The sequence below is a fragment of the Tachyglossus aculeatus genome, chromosome X1 (assembly GCF_015852505.1).
Source record: "Tachyglossus aculeatus isolate mTacAcu1 chromosome X1, mTacAcu1.pri, whole genome shotgun sequence".
Lineage (NCBI taxonomy): Eukaryota > Metazoa > Chordata > Mammalia > Monotremata > Tachyglossidae > Tachyglossus > Tachyglossus aculeatus.
Window position 1 is genome coordinate 93,647,083 of NC_052101.1, and position 25,131 is coordinate 93,672,213.

At 44.9% G+C, this 25,131-nt stretch overlaps 1 protein-coding gene across 3 annotated transcripts in view; it reads left to right on the top strand.

The window, feature by feature from the left end:
- KBTBD12 (kelch repeat and BTB domain containing 12) overlaps positions 1–25,131 on the top strand; it is a 74,063-nt gene that overhangs the window by 37,807 nt on the left and 11,125 nt on the right. For all 3 annotated transcript variants that reach the window (XM_038739974.1, XM_038739977.1, XM_038739976.1), the window contains exon 5: positions 16,606–16,803. In XM_038739974.1, the coding sequence (XP_038595902.1) occupies positions 16,606–16,803 (198 nt within the window). The remainder of the gene's footprint in view (positions 1–16,605; positions 16,804–25,131) is intronic.

The window sequence follows — 25,131 nt, forward strand, 5'->3', positions numbered from 1 at the left end:
AGACAAGGAGTTCAGTCTTGGACATGTTGAGTTTTAGGTGGCAGGCAGACATCCAGATGGAGATGTCTAAAGGCAGGAGGAGATGCGAGCCTGGAGGGAGGGGGTGAGAACAGGGGCAGAGATGTAGATTTGGGTGTCATCAGCGTAGAGATGATAGTTGAAGCCTTGGGAGCAAATGAGGCCACCAAGGGAGTGAGTGTAGATCGAGAACAGAAGGGGACCAAGAACCGAACCTTGAGGAACCCCCACAGTAAGGGGATGGGAGGGGGAGGAGGAGCCCGCAAAAGAGACTGAGAATGAAGCACAATGCTTGACACAGAGTAAGCACTTACCAAAAACCACAATGACTGTAATTATTATGGAACACTCTAATAAGGATCTGAGCAGTGCAGGGCAGTGGGTAAGGAAAGATTTGCTTCCCGTCGCTTGTATGCCACCCTCCTGTTGCTCCACTCCCAGGCCACGCTTCCTTCTTTATGAATGATATTCCATGCTGATTCATTCAGCTTCTGGCCAACTATGAACCCCAGCACTGCACCGTTGTTCCTCAGTCTGCCTCAGTGCCGTTTTGAATCCCCAATAAGAATTACGGTATTTATTAAGTGCTTACTATGTGCCAGGCACTGTACTAAGCAGCATGGCTCAGTGGAAAGAGCCCGGGCTTTGGAGTCAGAGGTCATGGGTTCAAATCCTGTCTCTGCCAATTGTCAGCTGTGTGACTTTGGGCAAGTCACTTAACTCTGTGCCTCAGTTACCTCATCTGTAAAATGGGGATTAAGACTGTGAGCCCCCAGGGGACAACTTGATCACCTTGTAACCTCCCCAGCGCTTAGAACAGTGCTTTGCACATAGTAAGCACTTAATAAATGTCATCATTATTATTATTGTTATTACTAAGCACTGGGGTGGGTACAAGCAAATCGAGTTGGACACAGTCCTTGTGCCATGTGGGGCTCACAGTCTCAATCCCCATTTTTCAGATGAGGTAACTGAGGCCCGGAAAATGAAGCGACCTGCCCAAGGTCACACATCAGAGGAGTGGCAGGGCCGGAATTAGAACCCATGACCTCCTGACTACTCCCAGGCCCGTGTTCGATCCACTACACCATGCCGCTTCTCTTAGTACAGTGAGCTTGGGAGATGCGGAGAGAGGTTCCTGGGGTCAGTGGAGGAAGCTGTTTTCAGGCTGAAGCTGAGGTGGGAGAAACGATTGAACCTGACTGATGGGGAGAATCTTTCCTCAGAAAACATAGCAGGGCAGAGACTATCAGCCCTTCCCAGAGAGCTTTCCTCCTCCATCCCACTTCCTGCTCCTAAAATCTGGCTCTGCTAGTGGGGGCAGGGCCTCAGCTAAGGAATTGAAAGGAGCAGAGAGACCTGTAGACCCAGGGGACTTATTTCTTCATTTTGAGAATCAAGGGGACATTGACCTCTTGAGGTCCCCTGGGAATGATATATATATATATTCCAGGGCTTTAAGAAATGGAATTTGGTGATCAAAAGATTGCCAGTCTCACTTTGGCAACTGCAATTAACCAGGACCTCTCAACTCATGTCACCTTTTCGTGGTCATCCTTGTTCCTCTGGTTTGCACCCATTCGCAGATCGTTTGCTGAGGGCAATGATTAATGGTATTTATTAAACACTTATTCTGTACCTTAAACTATACTAACAACACTGAGCATGATACCAGGTAATTCGATCAGACATAATCCCTATCGACCATGTTCAACACATCTACTAATTTTTGAAGTCTTCCCAAGCCCTTCGTATGGTGCACGGCACAGAGTAACTGCTCCATAAATAGAAATTGATTGAATGGTGGATTGTTGAACAGAGCTCGCAATCTAAGAGGGAGGGAGAGCTGCTATCTTATCCCCATTTTACAGATGGTGAAATAAGAGCACAGAGAGGTTAAGTGACTTGCCTGAGGTCACAGAGCAGGCTGGTGGCAGAACTGGTTCTAGGACCCAGGTCTCTTGATTCCCAGTCCCATGCTCTTTCCACTAGAACGAGTAGGATTAGGTTCTTAGGTATGGTTTTGGGACAAAAACTCCCTTCCTCCCCAATCCGCCACTCATTTTAGTTTGAGAAATTGGGAAATATAAGATACTCACAAAATACCCATAGAGAAGCAGTGAGGCTTAGTGGAGAGAGCACAGGTTTTGCAGTCAGAGGTCATGGGTTCTAATCCCAGCTCCGCCAATTGTCAGCTGTGTGACTTTGGGCAAGTCACTTAACTTCTCTGTGCCTCAGTTACCTCATCTGTAAAATGGGGATTAAGACTGTGAGCCCACCGTGGGTCAACCTGATCACCTTGTAACCTCCCCAGTGCTTAGAACAGTGCTTCGCACATAGTAAGCACTTAATAAATGCCATTATTATTATTATTATTATTAAGATACCACCTACTGTATAACCTTTATAGCTTATATGGTGAGCCCTTGTTATAATCTTTTCTATTTAATGGAATTAGAGCTATTTTGAATTATATTGATTTTTCTTCTTCTTTGATTTCTAGATCACCTTCACTGTGCTTTCTTTAAAGACTTTTCTGAACTTTAAACAGTTGAATAAAATGTATTAATATTTCTCTAGCAGAGCAGCTCTTTATGACTATTTATTAACGTATTAGATCTTTTAAAATTATGCCCTTCATGATAAAATCGCCTCAAGGGCTAAGTATGAAAAACACCAAGAAATTTAAAGTTAAAATAGAGCGGCAAAAAAAAACAAACCAGAAACGAAAAACTAAAATGTCAGTGCAAAAAGGTACCTCTTGCATCATATCTTGAAGGTCAGCAGAATAAAGATAGGGGCATGAAAAACCAGGCTGAGTAGGAGGCTCTGCCAATATGGACCTTCTGTGGAAAATTGTAAACTAGATTATAAACTCCTTGAGCACATTCTGTTGTACTCTCCCAAGTGATTAGTACAGTGCTCTACTCAGAGTAAGTGATGAGTAAATACTATTGATTTATTGAGTGATTGATTAAAATGCCCACTAAACTATAAGTTCCTTGTGGGAAGGGATTGTGTCTACCAAATCTATCATATGGTACTCTCCCAAATGCTTAGTATAGTGCTTGGCACACAGTAAGTGCTCCATAAATACCAGCTTGTCTCTAGACCTTAAGCTCACTGTGGGCAGGGAATGTGTCTGTTTATTGTTATATTGTACTCTCCTAATAATAATAATAATTATGGTATTTGTTAAGCACTCGTTATGTGCCAGGCACTGTTCTAAGCGCCTGGGTAGACAGTCCCTGTCCCACGTGGGGCTCACAGTCTCAATCCCCATTTTACAGATGTGATAACTGAGGTCCGGAGAAGTGAAGTGACTTGCCCAACTGCGCTTTGCACACAGTAAGTGTTCAATAAATACGATTGACTGACTGACTGACTTTTTCATTCATTCATTCATTCATTCAATCGTATTTATTGAGCGCTTACTGTTTGCAAAGCACTGTATGCAATATAACAATATACAGACACATTCTCTGCCCACAATGAGCTTAGAGTCTAGGGGGGTCTGTACGTACATAAGTGTTGTGGGGCTGGGAGGGGGGATGAATAAAGGGAGCAAGTCAGGGAGATGCAGAAGGGAATGGGAGAAGAGGAAAGAAGGGCTTAGTCAGGGAAAGCCTCTTGGAAGAGATGTGCCTTCAACAAGGCATTGAAGTGGGGGGGAGAGTAATTGTCTGTCGCATGTAAGGAGGCTTTGAGCAGGGGCACCTTTAGCAAACCGAATTGCCAGGAGAGTGCACAGGTAGAGGGGCCCCACAAATCTAGTCATCATTTGGAATTTACCATGGAGGAAACAGGAAGCCAGAACAGAGTGCAGATCATTGACATCCTATGGTCAAGCTGTAGAGAGCATTCAGTGGTTGAGGTACTTTATTCTATACTGGCTATGGTTTTTAGGCAGCCTTCAAGGGTTGCAGGAGTCTAGCCTAGGTATCATAAAGTTATCTCCTTCCCTTCCCCACAGCACCTGTATATATGTATATATGTTTGTACATATTTATTACTCTATTTATTTATTTATTTTATTTGTACATATCTATTCTATTTATTTTATTTTGTTAGTACGTTTGGTTTTCTCTGTCTCCCCCTTTTATCATCATCATCATCATCAATCGTATTTATTGAGCACTTACTATGTGCAGAGCACTGTACTAAGCGCTTGGGAAGTACAAATTGGCAACATATAGAGACAGTCCCTACCCAACAGTGGGCTCACAGTCTAAAAGGGGGAGACAGAGAACAAAACCAAACATACTAACAAAATAAAATAAATAGAATAGATATGTACAAATAAAATAAATAAATAGAGTAATAAATATGTGCAAACATATATACATATGTGAGCCCGCTGTTGGGTAGGGACTGTCTCTATATGTTGCCAATTTGTACTTCCCAAGTGCTTAGTACAGTGCTCTGCACATAGTAAGTGCTCAATAAATACAATTGATGATGATGATGATAAAGTGTAGCTAATGGCTGAGGTACCAGGATTTCATCATTTTTAATAGTATTTGTTAAGCGCTTACTATGTGTCAAGCATTGTCCCATGCTCTGGGGTAGATACAAGTTGGAAGCAGTCCCTATCCCACAAGGGACTCACAGGCTAAATCTGGGAGGAGAGTTTGTAATCTCCATTTCTAATAGCTGGTGGTAAAGGATAGTTCTAGGCAAATCTTCCCCTGAGACTCTCAGAGCAGCTTTAGAGCTGAGAGAGCCCAAAAGCCGTGAACTTCAGTGACCAAGGGTAATGACCATCCTCGGGGCACTGATGAGACTACAGCTCTAAATGTCTCAATTTGAAAGCCAAGAAATAGATTATTCTCTCAGAATTGTAGTTAAATTCAATTCAGCCGAGGCTGATTTTACCTAAAATGGTCTAAGGAAACAGAGGAGCAAAGACAGGATGCACAGATCCTCTTCTGACATCCCTCTCCCCATCATTTGATCCTCAGAGAAAATGACAAAAGAGGTAATAGATCAGTGGATGGGGACTGGGGGAGGGATTAAATCTGAAACTAGGGCCCGGTCTATAACACATGGGATTCAGAGGAAACCTAAGCTAAGGTACAGTAAAACAAATCCTTAGATAATGCTGCACCCCAGCTGAAAATTGCCATGGATAGACCAGCATAGGGGACTGTAATTAAAAAGAGGAAGGGCTCTTTTTGAGCAGAAGCTTTATCATGATCGAGAGAAAGGGAGGCAAAAATGAAAATGGCATCAGGCACTACAAACAACAAACACGACAGCACAATCCATCAATCAGTGGTATTTATTGAGAGCTTACTGTGTGCAGAGCACTATACTAAGAACTTGGGAGTGTGCACTATAACAGTGTTGGTAGATGCATTCCCTGCCCACAGTGAGCTTCCAGTCTAGATGGGGGGACAGACGTTAATGTAAATAAATTACAGATATGTGCGTAAATGCTGTGGGGCTGGGGTGGGGTGAATGAAGGGTACAAAGCGAAATGCAAAGGTGATGCAGAACGGAGTGGGAGAAGAGGAAATGAGGGCTTAGGGAAAGCCTCTTGGAGGAGATGTGCTCTTAATGAGGCTTTGAAGGTGGGGAGAGTGATTTTTCAGATATAATCATAATAACTGTGGTATTTGTTAAGTGCTTACTACATGTCAGGCACTATACTAAGCGCTGGGATAGATACAGTTCATGTCTCACATGGGGGGGTCACAGTCAATCCCCATTTTACAGACAAGGGAACTGAGACACAGAGAAGTTAAGTGGCTTTCCCAAGGTCACACAGCACACAAGTGGCAAAGCCAGGATTTAGAACCCAGGTCCTGCTGACTCCTGGGCCCTTGCTCTATCCACTAGGCTATGCTACTTCTCACAAGACTGCTTTTTCTTATGGCATTCGTTCAGCACTTACTATGTGTTAAACACTGTTCTAAGTGCTGGGGTAGATACAAGTTAATCAGGTTGGACACAGTCCCTGTACCACATGGAAAATCAGGAGAATTTAGGCACAGAGAAGTTAAGTGACTTGTCCAAGGTCACACAGCAAGCAATTGTCAGAGCCGGGACTAGAGCCCAAGTCCTCTCACTCCCAGGCCTTGCTCTTTCCCCTAGGCCATGCTACTTCTCAGATGAAGACTGTGAGCCCCATGCAGGACATGGACTGTGTCCAACCTGATTAGCTTGTATTCATTCAATTCATTCGATTGTATTTACTGAGTGCTTATTGTGTGCAGAGCACTGTACTAAGTGCTTGGGAGAATAGAATACAGCAATAAACAGAAATATTTCCTACCCACAAGGAGCTTAGTCTAGAGTGGGGAGAGACAGACATTAAAATAGAATAAATTACAGATATGATCATAATAATAATAATGGCATTTGTTAAGCGCTCACTATGTGCAAAGCACTGTTCTAAGCACTGTGGGGGTTACAAGGTGATCAGTTTGTCCCCCGTGGGGCTCAGAGTCTTAATCCCCATTTTACAGATGAGGTAACTGAGGCTCAGAGAAGTTAAGTGACTTGCTCAAGGTCACACTGCAGACACGTGGCAGAGCCGGGATTAGAACCCATGACCTCTGACTCCCAAGCCCGTGCTCTTTCCACTGACCCACACTGCATAAGTGCTGAGGGGCTGCAAGGGGTGAAGAACAAAGGGAGCAAGTTAGGGTGATGCAGAAGGGAGTGGGAGAAGTGGAAAAGGTGGCTTACTCAGGGAAAACCTCTTGGAGGAGATGTGCCTTCAATAACGCTTTGAAGCAGGGGAGAGTAATTTTCTGTTGGATATGAGGAAGGAGGGCTTTCCAGGCTGGAGGCAGCACGTAGGTGGGGGGTCCGCGGTAAGATAGACGAGATTGAGGGCACAATGAGAAGGTTAGCAATAGTGGAGCAAAGTGTGCAGGCTGGTTTGTAGTAAGAGAGTAGCGAGGTGAGGTGGGAAGGGGCAAGGTGATGGAGTGCTTTAAAGACAATGATGAGGAGTTTTTGTTTGATGTGGAGGTGGATGGACAGCCACTGGAGTTTTTTGAGGAGTGGAGAGACGTTTCCTGAAGGTTTTTGAAGAGAAATGATCTGGGCAGCAGAGTGAAGAATGGACTGAAGTGGGGAGAGACAGGAGGCTGGGAGGTCAAGCAAGGAGGCTGATGCAGTAATCCAGGTGGGAGAGGGTTGAGTGATTGTATTAACATGGTAGCAGTTTGGATAGAGAGGAAAGGGCAGATTTTAGCTATGTTGTGATGGTGATACTGACAGAATTTAGTGATGGATTGAATATGTGGGTTGAGAGGAGTCAAGGATAATGCCAAAGTTACAGACTTGTGAGGCAGGAAGGATTGGTGGTGCCATCTACAGTGATGGGAAAGTCATGGGGAGGACAGGGCTTGGGTGGTAAGATAAGGAGTTCAGTTTTGGACATATTAAGCTTAGGGTGTCGGGAGGACAACCAAATAGAGGTGTTTTGAAGGCAAGAGGAAATGTAAAACTGCAGAGGGAGAGAGGTCAGGGCTGGAGATGTAGATTTGGGTATCATCCTTAAAGAGTTAGTAGTTGAATCCATGGGAGCGAATGAGTTCTCCAAGGGAGTGGGTGTAAGATGGAGAATAGGAGAGCCAGACCTGAACCTTGAGGGATTCCCCACATTTTAGGGGGTGGGAGGCTGAGGAACCCTGGATAGAGACTGAGAGATTAGAGGAGAACCAGGAAAGGACAGTGTCGGTGAATGATGATGATGATGATGGTATTTGTTAAGCACTTACTATGTGCCAAGCACTGTTCCAAGTGGTGGGGGGGGATACAAGGTAATCAGTTGTCCCATGTGGGGCTCACAGTCTTAATCCCTAATTTACAGATGAGGAAACTGGGGCACAGAGAGTTAAGTGATTTGCCCAAAGTCACACAGCTGACAAGTAATGGAGCCGGGATTAGAACCCATGACCTCTGACTCCCAAGCCCGTGCTCTTTCCACTGAGCCACGCTGCTTCCAGCGCTTAGTATGGGGAGGCTCAAGACTAGGTGGGATGGCATTAGTAAATAAAGGCAGGGTTTAGGGATCGGCTGCTAGTTTGGAAACTATGTCCAAGGCTGCTTTAATAGAGTTAAGAAATTCAGGAAATGTATTCAACTGTTACAACACAGTGGTAGTTTGCTATCCAGTTGGCTGGGAAAATGAACACAGGGCTAACGAGGGCTGCATAGTTAGGAATAAAGTCGTTTTAGAGGTTTGTTAGCTGAACCCGGGCTAGCCTTAAGTATGGGGAAGCAGCAAGGTGAGGGAGGGAGGTGGGGGGAAGTTCAATCTTTGAAAATCTCCCAGCGCTGAAGATGTTGTGAAAGGAAGGATGGTTTGCTAGTCAAATTAGCTAGCAATTAGCTAGTCAGAGCTCAGGCATCAGACTCCGGGGGAACTGCACATACAGCTTGACTTCCCTACTTCCTGGAAGGACTTGATAATTCTGATCATTGTACAATTCCTCTCAGAGTGGAGAGTTCCCTCAGGGGATTCGAGGGCCCTAATGGCTCTCTGCAGTCAGAGCTGCCTGCAGGGCTGGCTGGCAGCATGGTGCCTAAAGTCTGTTTATTGTTATATTGTACTCTCCCAAGAGCTTAGCACATAGTAAGCTCCCACTGACTGACTGACTGACTGACTAAAGTCAGAATGCCCTTCCCCTTCTGTTCTCACCCGCCAGGGAGTCATCCAGGCAGAAGTTGAGGGCAGCCGTGTTTGACCCCTGCTTCCCACGAACACAGCTCTTGAGTTCATGGGATGGTGCCTGAAGACACGGCACCTCCTTGCTTCCCGACCCCCCACTGCCGGTGAGAAGCCAACATTCTTACCTTTTCAGTCGTCCAGAAAGCCGTGACTGTTTAGAGGAAGGATGACTCTGCCTGGAGCAGTGAGAAGCAGTGAGAACTATTTTCCCCTGTAATGAAATGTAATGAAATGTAATGAAGCAAATGTTTTGCTTTTCTGTTCCCACCATTGGTCCAAGGGGAAGGGCACGGCTCTGGGAACCAAGAGACCTGGGTTCTAGTTTGGTTCTGCCATCGGTGGGGGAGAGTAAAATAGCTGGCTAAAGTGGACAAAAAAACAGAACGACTCTCTAAACAACAGCCTGCGAGGTCAGGACACTATGGCCCTCTCCTGGGATCACTTTGGCCATAATTGGGTCCTGCATTTAACGAACTTGATGTGCTCATCGCAGCGTGCCGCACCCCTGCCCGCCTTCCTATTGATCAGTCAGTGGTATTTATTCATTCATTCGATAGTATTTATTGAGCACTTACTGTGTGCAGAGCACTGTTCTAAGCGCTTGGAAAGTACAATTCAGTAGCAAATAGAGGCAATCCCTGCCCACAGTGGGCTCACAGTCTAGAAGGGGGGAGACAGGCATCAAAGCATTTATTGTGCGCTTACTCTGTGCAGAGCACTGGACTAAGCGCTTGGGAGAGTGCACTGCAACAGAGTTGGTAGACACATCTCCTTCCCACCAGAAGCTGACAGTCTAGATGAGGAGACAGACATTAAAGGAAATTATGGATGTACACGTAAGTGCCGTGGGGTGACTACCAAGAACTTAAGGTGCTGCCCAGTTGTTGCACTCCATGCCCCAGCAAGAACGTGACTGACGAGGGTGAGGCAGTGTGAGTGGCGCTCCACAAACCATGATCACGAGAATCGATTCCTCTGTGCGGGTTCTCCTTCCTGAAGTCTCAGGATCGAGGTTCATCTGTCATTCCTGTAGTGAGACTCCATCACTGCTGCTTTTCTTATTGTTACTTTTACCGTGCTCTTTGTGTATTTATGTCTTTTTATTGTAGTTTTTTTTAAGGGATATTTGTTAAGCACTGACTATGTGCCAGGCTCTGTACTTAGTGCTGGAATAGGTACAAGCTAATCAGGGTGGACGCAGTCCATGTCCCACATGGAGCTCAAAATCTTAATCCCCATTTTATAGATGAGGTAACTGAGGCAGACAAGTGAAGTGACTTGCCCAAAGTCACACAGTACCCAAGTGGCGGAGCTGAGATTAGAACCCAGGTCCTTCTGAATCCCAGGCCTTTGCTCAATCCGGTAGAACACGTTGCTTCTTCTTGCAAGGTTTTGGGGTTTTCTTTTACTGAATTGTCCCAATTATTTGTTTCTCAATGTATCTGTCTTATCCATGTGAGCCAGTGATGTGTCTGATTCAAGATCCTTGAACTTTTCCCCAGTTCAATGGACTAGTGGCCTGGGAATCAGAGGATCCAACTTCCAATCCAGGTTCTGCCGCTTGCTTGTTGGGCAACCTCGGGCAAGTCATCCACTGTTCTTTTAGGGAAAGTCCATCACTGCTGTTTTTCTCATTGTTATTGTTACTGTGTTATTTGTGTTATTTGGGGGTTTTTTTGTTCTTCTTTTTAACTGAATTGTACCAGTTATTTTTTTCCCAAGGTGTCTATCTTTTCCAGTCTCCCTATGAGCCAGGTATGTGTCTGGTACAATATCCTTGAACTTTTCCCTAGTAAAATGGCCTAGTGGGAAGAGCCCAGGCCTGGGAATCAGAGGACCTGATTTCTAATACCGGCTCTGCCACTTCATTCATTCATTCATTGAATTGTATTTATTGAGCGCCTGTCGGGTGACCTTGGGCAAGTCAATTCACTCCTCTGTACTTCAGTTTCCTCATGTGTAACATGGGAATTCAATACCTGTTCCTCTTCCTAGATTGTGAGTGCCATGTGAGACAGAAACCTTGTCCAACCTGATGATCTTGTATCTACCCCAGTGTTCAGAACAGTGCTTGGCACATAGAAAGCACTTACCAAATACCATAATAATCATTACAATTCTTGATACAAAGGAAATGAGAAACAAATGCAACAAGGAGCAGCGGGGCCTAGTGGATAGAGCCCGGGAGTCAGAAGGACCTGGATTCTTGTCCCGTGTTCTAGTCCAGACTCCGTCACTGGTCTGCTATGTGACCTTGGTCAAGTCACTTCACTTTTCTGTGTTTCAGTTACCTCATCAGTCAAATGGGGATTGAGACTGTGATTCCCATGTGGGACATAGACTATGTCCAACCTGATTAGCTTGTATCTACCCCAACACTTAGAACAGTGACTGGCACATAGTAAGTGCTTAGCAAATACCATAAAAAAGAAATAATAGTTCCTGAGTTGAGGAAATGATAAAAACACTGGCTCCAAGTACTTGCCAAAGCTGTGGCACCCCACACGGCTTTTACCGCCCCCTCTGTAACAGATCACATCGTGGTAAAGAGAGACAGGGCTCCCTTAGGTAGTGGAAGCCTGGGTTCTAGTCTTGGGTTTACCACTGACCATCGTCAACCCTAAGCACCTCCACCTCCACCTGTCAGGTACCTGGTGTCTCCGTGTGTACTATGCATATAAAGCCAGCTCACCCAAAAGAAGCTTTGCCAAACCAAAATGTGTTTTTCTAAGGAGGGTAGTGTGTCTCATCTTCACAGAAGACACAAACAAACCCAGAAAGATCAAGAGCTTTTTTTAAGAAATGCTCTTTTCTCTTATTGCTGAAGGGGAGAATAAATTTCTCCCCATAATTTGGGCTGGACGTGACTCAGAACTATTCTATTTATTCTGGCTGAGTGAGAAGAGCCGTGCTCAAATGCAACAGAGCTATCAATACATTTAGTCAGCAGGCCTGATAATACTGGAAGATAAGGGAGGGTTGTAGATCCCTCATTAAAATTCCAAAGCTGTGCTGATCACATAACCTACCCTGTGATTTCTCTCATCCAAAAGATGAGCCTTGTAGGACCCGTTTGTTCATAAAGATGGTGTGCTTGATTTTGTTATTTAACTAACAGAGATTCGAGTTAAGCTTTGAATTCATTAGAACTGCTTTAGAAGAGTATCCTTGAAAGTGTGCGGGATTACAGGCAACCCAAGTGTGACAGAACGAACTCTCAAGCATTAATTTTCATTTATGTATTTTATGCACTTTATAAGCAAAAAATAATATAAGCATAAATTAAATTAAATGAGCATTTTATGTATGGATAGGCACATATCCATAATTCATTTATGTATATTAATGTCTGTCTCCCACTCTAGACTGTCAGCTCATCGTGGCTAGGGAATGTGTCTACCGACTCTGTTCCCAGCTCCGCCACTTGTCAGCTGTGTGACTTTTGGCAAGTCACTTCACTTCTCTGTGCCTCAGTTCCCTCATCTGTAAAATGGGGATTAAGACTGTGAGTCCCACATGGGACAACCTGATCACCTTGTATCCTCCCTAGTGCTTAGAACAGTGCTTTGCACATAGTAAGCGCTTAACAAATACCATCATCATTATTACTATTATTATATTATACTATCTCAAGCACTTAGTACAGTGCTCCGCACACAATAAGTGCTCAATAAATAACATTGATTTATTGATTAATGGATTTCAGAACACAATGGCGGCTCCACTAACGTATTTTCCTCTCATAGTCGAACATCTGAGCTATCGGCCGATGAAACCAGAGGATGTTTGTTGAACGGGGGACTGTGAGCACCATGATTAAATACATGTGGGGAACCAGAAGATGAACCTGACAAGCACCCAGTTATCCAAAATGCAAAAAACATAGAACCCATTGCATGCATTGCATCAGAGAGAGTTTCGCTAGTGGTTAGAGCAGCAACTCCGACTCGGAATTGGTGATTTTTGGTGCCTCGTCTGCCCCTGACTGACTCACTGTGTGGCCGTTAGAGAATTACTTAGCCTCTGTTTGCCTCAGCTTATTGATCTTTAAAATGGCTCAAATCCAATTTTCCTACCTTCCCGCAAGGGTAGGGTAAAATGTGATCAATTAGACCATTTCTATTGGGAACAATAGTCCAAGGAAGCAGTGCTACTGGGGTGAGGCCATGCCCAGGGCTGCACAGCTCCAGAAGGAGATGATCATTTGGCAGCCACATGCCCCAGGAGACTACTTTGGGTGGGCTGAGTTCAGGGCCATTTCTTTAGCCATCCAATCCCCGGGCCGCGTGATTCCATCCAGTTGTGTGGGTCCGTGCCACCAACACAGCTCTCCTGTCAGCCCTGATTCGGTCAGGTGGGCAAGAGGTGGCTCCCCGGCCCGTGGCCATCCTGTCCGCTGGCTGGCAGAGAAGAGGCTGAGGCAGGAGGGCAGACGCTAGAGCGAACTGACCCTGAGAGGAAGCAGTATGGTCTAGTAGAAAGGGCATTCAATAGTGCTTATTCATTCATTCAATTCATTCAGTTGTATTTATTGAGCACTTACTGTGCGCAGGGCACTGTACTAAGTGCTTGGAAAGTACAATTCAGCAATAGAGACAATCCCTGCCCACATTGGTCTTACCATCTAGAAGGAAGGAGACAGACATCAAAACAAGTAAACAGGCATCAATAACATCAATATTGAGTGTCTACTCTTGGCAGAGCCTTGTACTAAGCGCCGGGGAAGTGTTGCAATGGAGGATAAATTAGACACCATCCCTGGCTCACAATTTAAAAATAACAGGTGAATTTTAGCAGGCGGGGGGAAAGGCAGCACACACACAGGAAAAGAGGGACCAAAAAAACTATGGAAGAAAATGAGGACCTAGTATTGCACGTAAACTGAACTGACCAGAATTCGGCTCTGGTGTAAGATAAAATGCTGTAATGGCCGCACTGGAGCAGAAGGGGCCCAGGAGGTGTAGGGGTAGCACCCCTACCCACAGAAGCCGGGCCATAACTGTATTTCTCCCATTATATTTATTTGTTCTCTATGTCCCGGTGTGTCCCTGTGTGTCTGCTGCCTGTACCCCCGCTCACCTCTTTTTTTAAAAATCATGAGCCCCTGTGTGGTCCGGAGAGTATGTCTAATTTATTCTGGGTTGTACTCTCACCCAGCCTTTAGTGCTGGGCTCTGCACATTGTAGACACTCAGTAAGCACTATTGAACGAATGAATAAATGAATGAATTAATTAATTAATTAATGAGAAGTAGTGTGGCCTAGTGGAAAGAGCACAAGTCTGGGAGTCAGAGGACCTGGGTCCTAATCCCAGTTCTGCCACCTGTCTGCTGTGTGACCTTGGGCAAGTCACTTCACTTCTCTGGCCTCGGTTACCTCATCTGTAACATGGAGATAAAAGATCTCTTCTCCTTCCCTCTTAGACTCCGAGCCCCACATGGGATAGAGACTGTGTCCGATCTGTATTTACCCCAGCGCTTCCATTTAACAAGTACCATAATTATAATTAAAGGACCTATAAGTTGGGGCTAGGTGGAGGTTGAAGGAATGGATAGAAGAAAGGAAAAAGAATATGTTCTTTGATCAAGATGTAGCCTGACAACATGTTACCAGGAGAAACATTTATTTTGATGGATTTTGAAAAAATAATGTTGGCCTTAGAAGTTTCTTGACGTGAAATCCCTGCTGGGCATTGAGGATCTGGAGTTTTAGCTCTGCCAAGGCCTCATGTTACCTTAGACAAGTTCTCTCTGCCTCCATTTTCCCATTAGTTAAAAAGTGGTAATGATTTCTTCCATTCATTTGAAAATCGCTCACCTTTGGAAGATGCATTATTCATTCTAGTCTGTCAGCTGAGGAGATGACGCCACCAAGAAGATCCAGGGAGAACAATGAAATAATATTGGGATCCTGACTTGGGAAAAACAAAAGTAGAAGGTTCTTTCCCTTGTTAGCAGGCCCCAGAGCAAACCTCGGCAGCTCTCAGTCAATCCATCAGTCAATGAGTGGTATTTATTAAGCACTTACTGTGGGCAGAGCACTGAAGAAAGTGCTTGTGAGAGTACACTAGACTAGGTAGACACAATCCCTGTCCTGGAGGCACGTATGGTGTAGTGGAGAATTTTACAATCTAGTGGGCTCTCCCACTAAAATGGTCTCTAGTCATTGGCTAGACTCCGCTTAAAACCCCGCCACTCACCATGCCACTCGTAAGGCCTCACCACTCTCCTGTCTGTGTCTGCCATTACTAAGGTGGCCAAGAGGCCATGGACAAGCATTAATCAATGGTATATATTGAGGGCTTACTCTGTGCAGAGCACTGTACTAAGTGCTTGGGAGAGTACAGTAGAGTAAGTAGGCACACAGGAGAGACAGACAGGAAAATAAATTACAAGCAAGGGAAACAACCACATATAAGGATATGTACGCAAACGTTGGAGGGGTAGGGCAGGGGGAGCAGTACCTAAGTGTTTAGGGGTTGGAACTGTGAGCCCCATGTTGGGCAGGGACTCTGTCAATCAATCTATCCATCAATCTTATTTATTGAGCATTTTCTGCATGCAGAGCACCATACTAAGCTCTTGGGAGAGTACAGTGTAATAGAGTTGGAAGACATGTTCCCTGCCCACAAGGAGTTTACAATCTAAAGGGGGAGACAGACATTACTATAAATAAATATATTATGGGTATGTACGTAAGGGTTGTGCGGCACGGGAGAGAGTTGAGGGCGGAGGCTCGAGTTTACTGCGCGGAAAGCGGCAGTGGTAAAGCACTTCTGGATTTTTACCAAGAAAACTCTACGGATCCACCACTGGAGTGATTGCCGATAGTGAGCAAGGCGTTCTGGGAGAGATGCGTCCATGGTGTCGCTATGGGTCGGAAACGACTCAACGGCATAAGACAAGACATAAGTGCTGTGGGGCTGAAGGTGAATGAAGGGTATGAATCCAAGTGACGGACCTGAGCTGAGCCCCATTGCTTAGTACAGTGCTTGGCCCATAGCAGGCCCTTAACAAATACTGCAAATGCCCCCAAGTGCATGGGTGAGGCAGTAGACGGGGATAGTAGGGTGGGGAAATGAGAGCTTAGTCAGGGAAGGCTTCCAGAAGGAGGCAAGCCCAGGTGTCAGGACAGGTTAAAGGAGTTGGAACTGTCACATTTTGGTTTATTCATTCATTCAATCATATTTATTGAGCACTTACTGTGTGCAGAGCACTGTACTAAGCGCTTGGGAAGTACAAGTTGTCAACATATACAGTACCTAGAAAAGTTGTAATAATTGTCTTCAGGTCTATGAAGACTTTTTTGTTGTTTTAAATGAGATGGCTTGTGAAAGTGGAGGACAAATGGTAAGAGACCCTGACAGAAAAAGTGAACTGAAATTGCAGGCAGAGTTTAATTAAATATGAAACCTTCTTGATACTCAGAGAGACGAAGGAAGGTAGTAGAATTGCAATCCCTGAAGATATTTAAAAAATAGAACCAGCAATCTTCTGTCCGAGGTGGTTCAGGTGTTCACCTGCTTAAGTGTTTAGACCAGATGCTCTCTTAAGGTCTCTTCCAGCAGTAAGATTCTACAATTGGTGTTGAAACTCCAAAAGAGGGATTGTTATTTCTTACACAGCACCCGCTAGATAAAAAGCCCTGCCACAGCGATTCTAAGGTATTAGATTAAACACAGATGCAAAATTCTTTGAAAGAGAATCAATCATTCCACTTGTTTCAAGAACATGTTGGAGCCTCTCATACATCATTGGTATATAGCCTTACGGTAAGTACTTGACAGTACAAACAGAGAGCACTTGAATGATGAGATTGGTCTGGCTGGGGGAAAGGTGGGGTTGGGCATTTCTGTTTTCTTTTCTTGGAGCATTCATTGATAGACATCATCTTTTGCAGGTGGGATCGGCTGCCTGGGTCGAGACAAGGGTCAGGTGCGCAACTGTCTGGATGCTGTGGAAATCTACAACCCTGATGGTGATTTTTGGAGGGAGGGACCCCCTTTGCTCTCTCCACTCCTCTCATTGCGAACCAATTCTACGAATGCAGGGGCAGTGGATGGGAAGCTGTATATCTGCGGGGGATTTCATGGAGCAGGTAGGCAATGAGACAAAAAAAAAAGTGTGCTTCTCCCAAACTGTGCTCTTCCCTCACCCTTTTTCAAGGGGTGACAGATAGATGGTTGTATTCTCTGTGTGGGGCTTTAGAATCTTCCCAGCCCAAGTTACTTGAACACAGGTAGCATCTTTGCCTCCATTTACAAAGTGGAGCATAATTTAATCAATCGATGGTACTTACAGAGCGCTTACTGTGTGCAGAGCACTGTACTAAGCACTTAGGAGAGCACAGTATAATAGAGTTAGTAGACATGTTCCCTGCCCACAAGAAGCTTAATTTCTGAACAGCCCACATATGCAGGGATTCTTCCTGAGAAGCTAATAATAATAATAATGATAATAATAATGGTATTTGTTAAGTGCTTACTATGTGTCAGGCACTGTACTAAACGCTGGGGTGGATACAAGCAACTCGGATTGGACACAGTCCCTGTCCCTCATGGAGCTCACAGTTTTATTCCCCATTTTACAAATGAGGTAACTGAAGCACAGAGAAGTTAAGTGACTTGCCCAAGGCCACACAGCAGACAAGTGGCGGAGTCGGGATTAGAACCCATGACCTTCTGACTCTCAGGCCTGTGTTCCATCCATTACACCATGCTGCTTCCCAACTAGCTTTCTGGTCTGGACTTGGACAGTCAAAGAAGTGGACAGGCCTGGCAAGAATCCTTAAAAAAAATCGTTGTCTAATGTGGCTAGTGTGGACAGGGTAATATGCCCATCACATGTTTTAGGTTTATTTTTATGTCTGCATATTGACATTAGTTCTGTCACCATTCCATTATAAACTCCTTTAGGGCAGGCACCATGTTTTGGCTGTTCTTGTAACTCTCGGTGTTGGGATTAGAACTCAGGTCCTTCTGCCCCCCAGGCCCATGCTGTGCCCACTAGGCCACACTGCTTCTCTATGTGCTGCGCTCCTTCCTGCCTATTCACTCATACCCTGTGCCTCAGCAGGAACACAACTGGCAAGGACCAAAGTGTGTAAGTGGGGCTACACAAGACCACTAGCATCATAATCAGTTCTCTCACCCAGATTCCGTCATTCGTCATTTTCGACTGGAAACTCTATCCTCATCCTCATATTGAGAAGTGGCATGGCTTAGCAGAAAGATCATGGGCTTGGGAGTCAGAGGTCATGGGTTCTAATCCCACCTCTGCCACTTGTCAGCTGTGTGATTTAGGGCAAGTCACTTCACTTCTCTGGGCCTCAGTTACCTCATCTGTAAAATGGAGATTAAGACCGTGAGCCCCACGTGGGACAACCTGATTACCTTGTACCTACCCCAGCGCTTAGAACAGTGCTTGGCACATTATAAGCACTAACACATACCATCATTATTATTATTATTATTGCCCGTATTGCAAATACAATAGGCCTAGTTGGGGCCATGGGGGTAACAGATCCTCATCTCCCAGCAGCTAATTAGAAGGCTCCCAAAAGCACAACCATGGACTGAACATGCTCAGTGGAAGCAATGGTTCAGGGATTTGTTGTCCCACAGTACGTCCAGTTCTCCAATACCTTGCTGGGGGGCGGCAAGTGTAAAACCCCATATTAAGGAAAACTTGCAATGTAGTACTCATTGCAAGTACCCTCCCGAAGCTGTGCACGTGCAAATGCAAACAAGATATTTCCTTGGGCAACAAGACAATTTCATTATTATCATTCCCCTTCTTTCATTCATTCATTCAGTCTTATTTATTGAGCGCTTCTTCACTGTGAGTTCCTTGTGGGCAGGGAATGTGTCTACCGGCTCTGTTATGTCATACTCTTCCAAGCACTTAGTGCAGTAAGCATTCAATAAATACCATTGATTGATTTTTTTAGTTATTATTGTTATCGTTATTGTTGTTGTTTTCATATTTGTTAAGCATTTACTGTGTGTTGAGCTCTGTTCTAAGTGCCAGGGTAGATACAAGTTAATCAGGTCGGACACAGTCCCTGTCCCACACGGGGCTCACAGTTTAAGTAGGAGGGAAAACAGTTATTTAATCTCCATTTTACAGATTAGGAAACTGAAGGCCCGGGAAGTGCAGTGATTTGCCCAAGGTCACCCAGCAGGCAAGTGGCAGAGCCAGGATTAGAACACATGACATTCTGACTCCCAAGCCCATGCTCTTTCCACTAGGCCATGACATATTGAAATAAGCTTGCACTGTCAGTTGAGCATTCTCTAATTTCCTACCAATGTTCTAGTCAAAATATATAGTGTCTGTCTAGTTGTTTTGTTTTGTTTTGTTGTCTGTCTCCCCCCTTCTATTCATTCATTCATTCATTCAATCGTATTTATTGAGCATTTACTGTGTGCAGAGCGCTGTACTAAGTGCTTGGGGAGTAAAAAACAGCAACATATAGAGATGGTCCCTACCCAACAACAGGCTCACAGTCTAGAAGGGGGAGACAGACAGCAAAACAAAACAAGTAGACAGGTGTCAATACCATCAGAATAAATAGAATTATAGCTATGTACACATCATTAATAAAATTAATAGAGTAGTAAATATGTACAAAGAAAATAGAGTAATAAATATGTACAAATATATGCAAGTGCTGTGAGGAGGGGAAGGGGACAGGGTGGGGGGCAATGGGGCAGGGCGGAGGAGGAGGAGAGGAAAAAGTGGGGGGGGGGGGTCTCAGTTTGGGAAGGCCTCCTGGAAGAGGTGAGCTCTCAGTAGGGCTTTGAAGGGAGGAAGAGAGCTAGTTTGGCGGATGTGTGGAGGGAGGGTAGGACGTGGGCGGGGGTTGATCGCAGGATAGGCTAGAACGAGGCACAGTGAGGGGGTTAGCAGCAGAGGAGCAGAGTGTGCGGGCTGGGCTGTAGAAGGAGAGAAGGGAGGTGAGGTAGGAGGGGGTGAGGTGATAGAAAGCCTTGAAGCCGACTGTGAGCCCATTGTTGGGTAGGGATTGTCTCTATTTGTTGCCGAATTGTACTTTCCAAGTGCTTAGTACAGTGATCTGCACACAGTAAGCACTCAAGAAATATGATTGAATGAATGAATGCCTATAGTGAAAATATGTTACAACAGAACTGGATAATAATAATAATAATGTTGGTATTTGTTAAGCGCTTACTATGTGCAAAGCACTGTTCGGAACACAAGGAGATGAGGTTGTCCCATGTGGGGCTCACAGTCTTAATCCCCATTTTACAGATGAGGGAACTGAGGCACAGAGAAGTGAAGTGACTTGCCCAAGGTCACACAGCAGACATGTGGGGGAGGTGGGATTCAAACCCATGACCTCTGACTCCCAAGCCTGCACTTTTTCCACTGAGCCACGCTGCTTCTCTAACTGGATGTGTTTGCTTGGATTCCAATGTTCCCAGGGAGATTCTGTAGTGAGGGGAGTAATAATAATAATAATAATGGCATTTATTAAGCACTTACTATGTGCAAAGCACTGTTCTAAGTGCTGAGGAGGTTACAAGGTGATGAGGTTGTCCCACGGGGGGCTCACAGTCTTCATCCCCATTTTACAGATGAGGGAACTGAGACACAGAGAAATTAAGTGACTTGCCCAAAGTCACGCAGTTGACAATTGGCGGAGCTGGGATTTGAGCCCATGACCTCTGACTCCAAAGCCCGCGCTCTTTCCACTGAGCCACGCTAAGTGTCAAGTTGTCAATTTGAGAAGCATCGCGGTCTAGTAGAAAGAGCCCGGGCCTGGGAATCAGGACACCCAGTTTCTAAACCCAGCTCTGCCACTTGCCTACCGAGTGACCTTGGGCAAGTCACTTAATTTCTCTGTGTCTCCATTTTCTCGCCTGCAAAATGGAGAATAAATACCCATTCTCCCTCCCTCTTAGACTGTTAGCCCCATGTAGGATAGGGACTGTGTCCAATCTGATTTTCTTGTATCTACCCCAGGGTTTAGCAGAGCGCTGGGCACAGAGTAATCACTTAACTAATACCGCAATTAATATTACGAATCTGTGACATCTACTGCTGGTTGTTTTTCTAACTAAAAATTCTAAAATTGCTGTAGTCCTCGAATACAGAAACTCGAACTAGCAGAAAGTCTTAGAATAACTGGGTGGTAACAATGCTCCGGAATATTTATGCCTTGTAGATCCAGCTTTTTCTAAATGGATTATTTTGCCTGTGGAGCAAATAGTAGTGTGGAAATAGAGGTCTGGTGAGAAGTAGCACTGTATTTCACCTCAGCTTTTCCTGTAAGTGAAATAAATTCAGCACTTCACACAACTATTTTAGCCTCATTTAACATCCATTGAACAAATTATTTGAAACTGCCTTTAAAATAATATCTAATGTACTTATCTTTTAGTCAACTTTCTTTAATGTCTCATTTATGAGCCTGACTATGACGTGAAAGGACTAATTTGGATGACACATAATTGTATTTGCATTAAGACTTCATTATTCCTCAATGTAGCAGTCAGATTTAAAAATAAGCATAAATGGAGTAAGCGAAAAGCTCCCAAGATTGATTAGTTGCAGCAGTAAATGAAGCAGTTATATTCAAGATGACTAACTGTTTAATTCTAACCTCACTAAATAGAAGCACTCTGCTAACATAACCGTGAAAAACACGCTTGCGGAAGACATGTTTTGGCACGGAGCCAAAGGCAGAGTCGATACTGTAAGAAAGTCAGAACCTTTTAGATGCCTGCATTCATTTAAGAAATGAGCCTAACCGTAAAATGCAAGTCTTCCCTTTGTTCTTCAGAAGATTTTCTCAAGAGGAGAGAAATTGCGGGAAAAGATGTGAGAAAACATTTGATTTCACATGTATTTGGAGGCAATGAATCAACTAACTAAAAGCCAAGCGGCCACAGCAAGGGTGACATAGTTTGTTGTTTGAGTTGTTTAGCAATGATCAAGATGATGGAGTAGGGAGGAGAGACCAGCCTGGAGCAGGAGGGGGCAGACCCAAAGCCTTGGATGGAGCACCAGCCTGGGAGTCAGTAGGTCATGGGTTCTAATTCCGGTTCTGCTACTTGCCTGCTCTGTGGCCTTAGGCAAGTCACTTCACTTCTCTGTGCCTCCGTCACTCATCTGTAAAATGAGGATGAAGGCTGTGAGCCCTACAAGAGACAGGAACTGGGTCCAACCCGATTTGCTTGTACCCACCCGTGTTTAGTACAGTGCCTGAAACACAGTAAGAGCTTTTAGAGAAGCAACATAGTGTAGTGGATAGAGGATGCGCCTGGGAGTCAGAAGATCATGAGTTCTAATCCCGGCTCTGCCACTTGTCTGCTGTGTGGCCTTGGGCAGCGTGGCCTAGTGGAGGGAACCCAGGCCTAGGAGTCAGAGGACCTGGGTTCTAATTTTGACTGTGCCATTTACCTGCTGTGGGACCTTAGCTACTTATGTCACTTCACTTCTCTGTGCCTCAGTTCCTTCATCTGCAAAATGGGGATTCAATACCTGTTCTCCCTCCTACTTAGACTGTGAGCCCCATGTGGGACCTGATGATCTTGCAAATACCCCAGCGCTTAGTACAGTGCTTGAAGCGAATCAGGAGGGCTGCCAAGAGAAGGGAAGCAGCAATCTTCCTTCCGAGAGGATCGGGGCCAGTGAGCAACTTTGCCTTAATTTCATTCCCTTAAGGCTTACCACAATGAATAAAGGAGTTTGGCCATGAGTGTGAGGAGTTAGTTATGGATTCTTGTAGATTCTTTCAAACCCATCGCTAGTGGAATGAATAAGTGTTCACAAATACCATAATAGGATCGGCTCTGCTTAGAATTGCTTGGATATTAGCATCCTGTGTTTCATTTACCCTCGGGATACTCCCATGCCACCCCATCCCCTCTCTGTAGGGTTTTCCACCCACCTCCTGAGCTCTTTTCCATCCGCCTACTCCTTTCACCTTCTGTCCACTCCCTCCCTCACTCCCCAATCCATGCATTCTATCCCCAATTTTTCTGGACTTTCCTGTCTCTGAGATATCGTCTCGTTGGGCTTTGTTTCTTTGCCCCTTTTCCTTATTTGGTTCACGCATCAATCAATCAATCAATGCATAGATTAGTGAGATGAGGTGGGATGGACTGAGTTGATTGAGTGCTTTATGTATTTTTTGAGTGTTTACTGCATGCAGAGCACTATATTGAGCACTTGAGAGAGCACAAAACATAACAGAGTTGGTAGACCTGTACCCTACCCACATGCATGTCCTGTTACCTTGCATCTTCCTCCTTTTTTTCTTTCCCTGCTTTAATTTTTGCTTCTCCATTTCTTTTTTCCTTCCTCCTGTTTTCATGTCCTCTTATGTGCTCTTTTTCTCTTCTCCTTCCCCCATTTTCCTGCAGTTTTGGGTTTTTTTTGTTTTTTTTCTTTCCTTCTCTGCTTTTTCCAACCTTTCCTCCCCTCTTTCCCTTTTTCTTCTTTTTTATGAGGGCAGGCCAGGACCTCCCAATTGGATGTCTTATCCCTGACAACTGCAAGAGGTGTGGAGTAGCTGGCTGAGTTCCCCTGTCTGCCAGTGTGCCCAAACAATTATTTTGTGGCTTTTGTTTAGCATTTACTATGTGCCAGGCACTGTACTAAGTGCTGGGGTAGACATAAGCTAATAAGACTGGACATAGTCCATGTCCCACATGGAGCTCACAGTCTTTATCCCATTTTACATAGGAGGGACACAGAGAAGTGAAGTGACTTGACCCATGTCAAAGAGCAGGCAAGTGGCAGAGCCAGAATTATAATCCTAGTCCTCTGACCCCCAGGCCCATGTTCTTCAATCAATCATATTTGTTGAGCACTTCCTATGTGCAGAGCACCATACTAAGCACTTGGAAAAGTACAGTACAACAGAATTAGCAGACACATTCCCTGCCCAATCGAGTTTACAGTCTAGAGGGGGAGACACATATTAATGTGAATAAATAAGTAATTTACAATATATAATTTAAAGATATGTTCGTAAGTGCTGTGGGATTGGGGGTGGAGTGAATATCAAGTGTCCACAAGTCACAGATTGAAGTGCATAGATGACGCAGAAGGGAGAGCGAGCCGGGGAAAAGAGGGCTTCATCGGGGAAGGCCTCTTGGAGGAGATGTGACCTTAGTAATGCTTTGAAGGTGGAAAGAGTGGTGATCTGGGGGAGGATGTGGGAAAGGGGATGGCGGCTAGATAGACGAGACCGGGACACAGCGAGTAAGCTGGCACTGTAGGAGCGGTGTGTGCAGGCTGGGCTATAGTAGATTAGTGAGGTGAGTTAGGATGGGAGGAGCTGATTAAGTGCTTTAAAACCAAGGGTAAGGAGTTTCTATCTGATGCAGAGGTGGATGGGCAGCCACTGAGGTTCTTGAGGAGTGGGGGAATAAGAACTGGATGGTTTTGTTGATGAATGATTCATGCAGCAGAGCGAAGTATGGATTGGAGTGGGGAGAAGCAAGATGGTATAGGATTTAATCTCCATTTTACAAATTAGAAAACTGAGGCACAGAGAAGTGGTTTACCCAAGTAGTGACTTGACTACTGCATCTGCCTCCTCACTGACCTCTTGTCTCTCCCCACTAGGCCACACTGTTGGTTCCCCCACTAAGTCCTCATTTCTGCAGGTTTTACTAAGGTTCCTCAAATTTAAAAGCATGCAGAGACCTGGAAGAGAACCCAGGAGAGAAGCATAGTGGGACAATGAATTGGAGAATAGGAGCGAGGAGGAGTAAAGCTAAAGGAACTGAGATTGTTTTTGCTTGGAGCAGAGAAGGCTCAGGACCAATAAAAGGAGATGACCAGCCGTGCTTCCTCTTTACTGAGAAGAAAGCGAGAGTGATTCAAGTTAGACATAAGAAATACTTTCCTTCCATTGAGGGTAGTTAAACACTGGAGTGAATAGCTGTGGGCAGTTGTAGACTCTCCCTCTCTGGACATCTTTAAAATCAGGATAAAGTCCCATCTGCTTAATAATAATAATAATAATAATAATAATAATAGCATTTGTTAAGCGCTTACTATGTGCAAAGCACTGTTCTAAGCGCTGGGGAGGATACAAGGTGATCAGGTTGTCCCACCTGGGGCTCACAGTCTTAACCCCCATTTTACAGATGAGGTAACTGAGGCCCAGAGAAGTTAAGTGACTTGCCCAAGGTCAAACAGCTGACAAGTGGTGGAGCCGGTATTTGAACCCATGACCTCTGACTCCCAAGCCCGGGCTCTTTCCATTGAGCCACACTGCTTCTCTGGACTGTAAGCTCATTGTCTAGACTGTAAACTCTGTGGGCAGGAATCTTATCTGCTAACTCTGTTGTACTCTCCCAAGCGCTTAGTACAGTGCTTGTCACGCAGTAAGTGTTCAATAAATGGCATGACTGATTGATTGAAGTGCGGCCTTATCCGAGAG